Source organism: Rhincodon typus, chromosome 5 (assembly GCF_021869965.1).
Source record: "Rhincodon typus isolate 14 chromosome 5, sRhiTyp1.1, whole genome shotgun sequence".
Taxonomy (NCBI): domain Eukaryota; kingdom Metazoa; phylum Chordata; class Chondrichthyes; order Orectolobiformes; family Rhincodontidae; genus Rhincodon; species Rhincodon typus.
The window spans coordinates 56561846-56568918 of NC_063336.1; the positions used below are offsets into that span (position 1 = coordinate 56561846).

General features: G+C 40.5%; 1 protein-coding gene across 1 annotated transcript in view; it reads right to left on the reverse strand.

Annotated features, from left to right (window-relative positions):
* Window positions 1-6465, reverse strand: part of man1a1 (mannosidase, alpha, class 1A, member 1) — a 417658-nt gene extending 411193 nt beyond the window's left edge. The window contains exon 1 of the mRNA XM_020528590.2: window positions 5623-6465. Within this exon, the coding sequence (XP_020384179.1) occupies window positions 5623-6141 (519 nt within the window). The 5' untranslated portion in view covers window positions 6142-6465. The remainder of the gene's footprint in view (window positions 1-5622) is intronic.
* Between the last annotated feature and the right edge of the window lie 608 nt (window positions 6466-7073).

The following is a 7073-nucleotide window of genomic DNA, read 5'->3' on the forward strand; positions in this document are numbered from 1 at the left end:
AGACTAGTCTCAGTCCACAGAGCAAATCTCCTCTCTTGAGTTGTACTGCACTGCCAACAGTTTTGGAGAATGCACAGTCAAAATTATCCAGCCACAGGCATTCATCAGTTTCCCAGAGTAAGTGTTAGCTTAAGATGAATGGAAAGGGCAGGAGGGAGGGTGAAAGGAAGGGGCAGGGAGAATGAGTGAGGGAGGGGGAAGACAGGAGGGAGAGAGGGGGGGAAGAGTAAGCAAAGGAGGGCAAGAGCAAGGGAGCGAGAGAAAGCACAAGAGGAAAATCAGTAATAGTCAAAAACGTTTTGCCGTAACAAATCAACATGACCATAAAAGCAGTTACATATTTTGTAAATCTGCAGGATAAACACAAAAGGAACAGAATGATATCATGATAAAGGGCATATCATGATGGAGGCTTGTGGAGTACAAATATCAGTTTGAAAATGTTGGGGTGAGTGGTCTGTTACTTTGCTATAAAGTCTATGTAAATATTGATTGAAAAATTGGAGGTACACTATTTCAAAGACAGGGTCAAAAACATGTCAAAGTGCAGTGAAACCCAACTTAACCATCACACACCATGATGATGATTATTGTTGAAGAAAGAATCTCTTTCCAGTTATTATACCAACATCCTTGCTGCACTAAAATTATCAGAACAAAAGGAAGCAGTACCTCCCAAAAGAGGAAATCCTCCAGAGCAAACATGCTTAGTTCATGATCAAGTAAAATTGAGTTGCTGATGCTATTATTTAAAAGCAATACACTTGCCTTTGAAACAAACACTGCTACATAAAACAATCCTCAAATAAAAATGATATTACTGTTGTGGTTGGAACTACAGATAATTTATTTTCACTTTGAAGATTTTGTCTATTTCAATCTTCCAGCTGCAAGAACAAAATCAACAAAATTAAAAACATGGTGCAAATCACAACTTATACAGACTTTCTGGTAATAAAATAGCTCTGAGCAATGTACAGGAACTGTCATGGTTACCAAGTAGAAAACAAGTTAATGGAGGTACCCAAAAGCACCGTTAGACAGATGGAGTTAGTGGATGTTTTTGAAGGATATAGCAATGTAAAGACAGCGATGTAGAATTTCAAGGGTTTAAGGCTGCAGGTTCCACCATCAGTCATTATACAGAGATAAAGTACAGGGGTGCAGAGTTGAAGAAGCAGCAGAAAACAAAAATTTTTGAAATCACTCAGCTAGCAAACAGAAAACCACTAGACAACTACCTTTATGAAGTGGTCTTGTGCTCACCTTTAAATCAGGTAAGATTTTATCATTATCATCCTTGTTTCAAATCTCTGCAGGTTGTTTCATTTTTGGTCAATGCAAAAACCAGGTTCAATTATCAGGTCAGGTGCTGCATTAATTGCAACTCAAGAACGGGCTAAATAATTTCCAACTAACACTACACTTCATTAGTGACCCAGTAAAGTGCTCATCACACTTTCCTGCTGACTTTCAACACTAATATATACCACTTTGTGAGACTATTGCTTTCTAGCTAAAAAATACTAATTTTAATCAACAAACAGAATACCAAGATATAAGACACAGTCAGAGACTAAAGAACAACTTTGAACTTGCAGAAGATCTAAACTGCTTCAAAAGGAAATACAAGGCAGTCAAAATTCTCATAATTCTTTTCTGCAGCTTCTAACTGATGTGCTGATCATTATGTAGGGAAATGATCTCATATGCAGCCAACTGGCCCACTTCACATGGTTGAAGCCAAGTACAATCAGTCAGTGGAGACCACAAGGATGTTTCTCAATTATGGCAGTCTTTAGAATGTTAAATCTGGCTCGGTCATTTAGCATTATACATTTTGAGTATAAATTATATTCACTTAGACACCTAAGAAGATGCCATCACATTGGGTATAGAGGAAGTTGGTATGCAAAATAGAAGTTTCATGCACCAGGTGACTAGCCAAATGCAAACCTTAATGAAACCAATGAATATAGAGTCCTAAAAATTCACCCATTGTAAACTGTTTAACGACCTGCCTCTGTAGAACCAATGTAAAAATAACTGCAACCTGCCTGATTCAACATCTGATTGCAATGGAAACCATAACTATTGATTGATGCAAGCTGCAATTAACATTAAAAAAAGACTTGTGTCCTTCAAATGACTAAAAATTTATTTAGCTTCTGTTAGAAAATCAATCTGCAATCCTTTTCTTACTAAGTGTCCCTAGAGATACTGCTGGCTGAAACCAATTTTCTAAACTTTTAATGTAATTAAGTCAAGTTATTAAAACGCGAGATGCAGAAATGATCTTTCACAGACCAATTGCCAGTCTTGTTGAAAAAAGTTCTAGCAATATATAGATATAGAATTAGACAGAATTCACAATGGAGCCTCAGGACATCCTTCCAGAAAGCATCAAAGCAGAGAAGCAGCAAGGCTTGAAGATAATTTACTGAAAGTTCTGTAAATACCTCGGCAGGTCAGGCAGCACCTGTGGAGTGAGAAATGGATCCTCATTTTCACCAGGAAGGAGAGACTCCCCACTGTGGCACAAATGTTTGAATTTGCCAAGAATTGCAAGCCCTGCCTCCCAACCCACACCCCCTCACTATCAAGGAGTGAGATGTGGTTCATTTGTATATAGTGCCTGGAGGCAGCTGACCATTTAATGACCAGTTGGCGTAAGGGCTGCAAAGGGCCATGAGAATGACTGCAGGTACATTGGGCAAAATGAGATGGGCAAGAGATGTCACAGGAGGTATGAGGAGCATGTAGTGAGTGTAGGGTCATAGTTTGGCAAGGATGGGGCATAAGGAGTGAGGGTGTGAGAGAAGGAGAGATATTTTCTGTTTTAATCTTTATTTCTTAATTTTGAACATAATTACTGAATCCCAGCCAAGCTTTGGGAACCTGCGGCTTCTTTAGTTTTCCGAAGGCTGTTTTTCCCAATCCTCACTCCCTCCAATCCAGCTTGCTGCACCAGATCAGAAATTCAAGCAGCCATTTTTAAATGTCAGGTTTGTGGAGCCTGGATTTCTCCTTCCTCTGCAACCCCAACCCAATAATGAAAATCTGGGTGAGATTTAACATTTTAAGTCCATGAACTTCCAGAATCCTAATGGAAATGTCAATCTGTTTCATTCTCCACAGACGCTGCTTGACTTGCAAAGTATTTCCAGAATTGTTGTTTTATTCCAGATTATTTCCAACATCCATAGTAGTTTGCTAAATACTGATTGCTTTGGGATAAGGAAAGAACAGGCTGTAAAAGGATGACAAAGGAGGTGAACTACACAGGAACAGCAGTGAACAAGCAAAAGGAGGTAAGCCTCAGAGGAGAAAATGAGGGACAGCCATTGCCAGATTGCCAGGATGAAAGTTTAAGGAGCTGGGACAGGCAATGATAGTTGATGGGCATCTGTGATTAGGCCAAAAAGAAAATTACAACTTGTTCTACTGTACTGTCAGGAGATCAATTGCTGGCTTGCAATTTAAAGGGATGTCAAGAGTGTGAGTTTGATTACTGTGCTGGCTGAAGGACTCTCCTTCTCAACATCTCCCCATGCCTGAGGCATTGTAACCCACAGGTTAAACCACCACCAGTTGTCTCTCTCCAATGAGACAGAAGTTTTATGGTCTGGCATGACAATGGTGACTTTAGTTATATTATCACTAATAACTAATAAAAGAAAGTCTACTTGTGAGATACAAGATTTATCTTTTCTATGTGAAGCATTTCGTCTGGCTGTTTTACTCTTCTAACTGAAGAATATCTTGATTCCCCATAACTTCAAGTTACTAATCTTCAACAGCAAGCTAATCAGAGAACATCACACCAAGTCCAATCCATTATTCAAGTTAAGAGATCTACATTTTGGTAGGATTCAGCAAACAATCAGGAACAGGGACTCTGACCACTCTTCAGAGAAAGATTACTGACCTCAAAATGCTGGGCTGCTTTTGCATTTAAGCAGCAAAATAAAAGTTCTTTGGTGACCTTGAAAAGTTAGTGGAATCCCCTTAAAAATCGCGTGGTAAGTTAAGAACCTTTTAGTCTACTGCAGTGATGTTAGCATGCAGGTTAAGCAGCCAATCACATTGGAGTAAACCCTTAGACAATAAACCAGGAAGTAAACAGCACTAGTTGCATCATCGTTTGATTTAAATTTTCAGGTAGTGAAATAAATGATTCGATTTAAAAAAGACAAATATTAGAAACAAAAAAAAAGCTGTGTTTTTATCCGTGAAGAAATTTGTTGATTCACAAATATAAAAGGTTAGCTTTCCAGATCAATGAGGGCATTACAAAGTCATTATGAACAAAGAACCTCAAATTTTTAAAAAAGTCACACTTCATTCAGCAGGATCTAACTTCTTAAAAATAGTTTTAACAGCTTAAAAATGGCATGTTTTATTATGTCACCGATTTTCCCATGTTTGCAGTCTCAGGTCCTCAACAGTGCACCCTCTGGAGGAGGCAGAATCACTGACCGCAACGTTTAGATTTCCACCTTATCTTTGTACACATGCAGACTCCAAGTTGTTTGACAGAATAATGTCAGTTATGGTACTGCAGCCTAATGAAGTAGTTAACTGTTTCCCTCACCACAATTGCTGCCAAACCCAAGCACTTCCAGCAATTTATGTTTTTTTTGTTTCAGATTCCCAACATTTTATAATCATTTTCCCTCTTTTGAGCAGAGTCCAATTTAACATAGATAGTAGGAACTGCCGATGGTGGAGAATTTGAGATAACAAGGTGTAGAGCTGGATGAACACAGCAGGCCAAGCAGCATCAGAGGAGCAGGAAAGCTGACGTTTCGGGCCTAGACCCTTCTTCAGAAATGTTTTTTCTGAAGAAGAGTCTAGACCCGAAACGTCAGCTTTCCCGCTCCTCTGATGTGGCTTGGCCTGATGTGTTCATTCAGTTCTACACGGTGTTATCTCCAATTTAACATATCCTGAGTTGGACAGGCCACTTCACAGCCTACGAAGCTCATGACTGAATTTAAGAAAAGCATAATGTAAACTAAATGTAGCATGGCTAGGTTGGAAGAAAACACTTTATTGCACGCATTTCCCAATTTAATTTGATTCCATGATTGCTATTTTAAGGAAAAACTGATCTGTGACAAGAATTATCCCAATCAACTTTAACTCCAAAGTATGACATATGCACCACTTTCAATTCTATAAATGATCTGAAGTACAGGTTCGAAATAAGTTCCCGCTTCAATAGTTTCCTTAACACGTCATATTTAGGTGCTATACCGAAACAATTTGTGGTTGATTTTATTGAATTTCTGCATACAAATAGCTTGAACGTCTATTTAATACTGTAAACCACTGCTTTCTCTCTATTCATTTATCCGATGGACATCAGTGTTCCTGTGATAGAATGCACCGGCTTGTAACTTGAGACGTGCATCGGGATCTGGAGTTCCCAGATGGATACCTAAGGTGTACCGCAGCTGGAGAAAGACGATCGCTGAAGACACCCCAGAGAGACTCACAGTAAGGAAAACAAAAAGTTTACAAAAACCCCGTGAAGACCTACAGTCCCTGCGGAAAGAGAATAAAAAAAAGAGCAGCGAGGAGATCAATAATTCATAGCGATTTGGAAACATCCCGTACCTCTTTTATCTTCGCTTGTCTCTCTCGTGTTTCAGCGTCGCTAGGTTCATGCCCTGTTGCACCCACAGGTTTACGGAAGACGACATTAGGCAATCGTGGATTTTTGACCCCCTTATTCTCGGAACCCTGTGCAACTTTTTCTTTCTGCTCTTTGATGTCCCGTTTAATTTCCTCGGGCAGTTTCTGGAGGGTGTCCTTTGCTTCCTGAAGCGCCTTCTCGTGGTCCTCCCGAATCCGGTTTAACTTGTCAGCTTCGAACTCTCTGCCATCCAGTTTTGGTCCGCTTCCTGAAACCGAAGCCGGCTGGGTGTGGAAGAACACCCCGCTAAGCAGTTTAGAGGAGTCGGGTAAAAAGAAGATAGCACCGAAACATAGAGTGATGAAGCCACTGAAAACTAAGAGCAGCAGGAATTTCTCAGTCAGCCGAAAAGCGGGCCGATTGATTAATGTCGAGCTGTTGTTCACTGACTTCCGACTTGTACCAGGAGTAGTAAAAGGCAGAAGAGTTGTCGCTGGCATCTCTGATTCTTGTTTTTTTGTTGTTGTTACTGTTTGTTGTAAACCAGCAAATAGAGAAACTAACTCAACACTTCCCAAGATCTGAGACTTTTGTCAGTCGCTGGAAATTGCCATGTGGAGGTTTGTCGTCTCAGACGTGAGGAGGTGTTGCAGTGTTGCCGAAAGCTGAGCTGAAGAAAAGACTATTGCAATGCATCACCTGTCCATCGGATAACACGTCTGCACATGAACCAGGAGCTGCACAAAACTGCAGCTTCAGACCAAACCCACGCCGAGCCCGGAGCGCGAGCGGAAACCCGCCCCCTCCCACCCTCCGCGATCCGGGAGGGACATTGGCCTCGGCCAATCGCGCGTCCCGGGACCACGTTCCAACCCGACCTGACAGACAGAAGAGTTGACCAATGGACATGCTCCACGGCCAATGGGCAGGATAAGAGGGCGGGGTCTCCGCCCCTCGCTGTCACAATGTTCACTGCTCCCGGGGTGTTGATGTTGCCACTCTGAAGCCCGTCACATGATGTCGTTACAAGACCAGGAAATAAAGTTAATTGTTCAAAGCCTTTTACTTCCGTGTTTTACTTCTATAAATGTATGGTTTTGTGTGTATGTTTGCAGTTACTGTAGTATCAGTACTTAATTAATTATATCTCCACAGTATCCCTTACCTTCTACTCAAATCCACATTTTGAGTTCAGCTTTGTGGATTTTAGTTGTTTCGACACACACAGCGTTCTTCTCATGTCTAATTTCGACCTCTTTTATTTATCTGATTATTCTGCTAAAGACTGAGCACATAGAACCTGGTTGTTTGTATTACTTTTTGTGTGTTTTTTTCTTACAGTGAGGATAATTATTTATAATTAATTACGCTGGTCTGTTTGAAAAATCTGACGAAATGTGACATTGAGAATGGAAATACACCACCAGCAAAC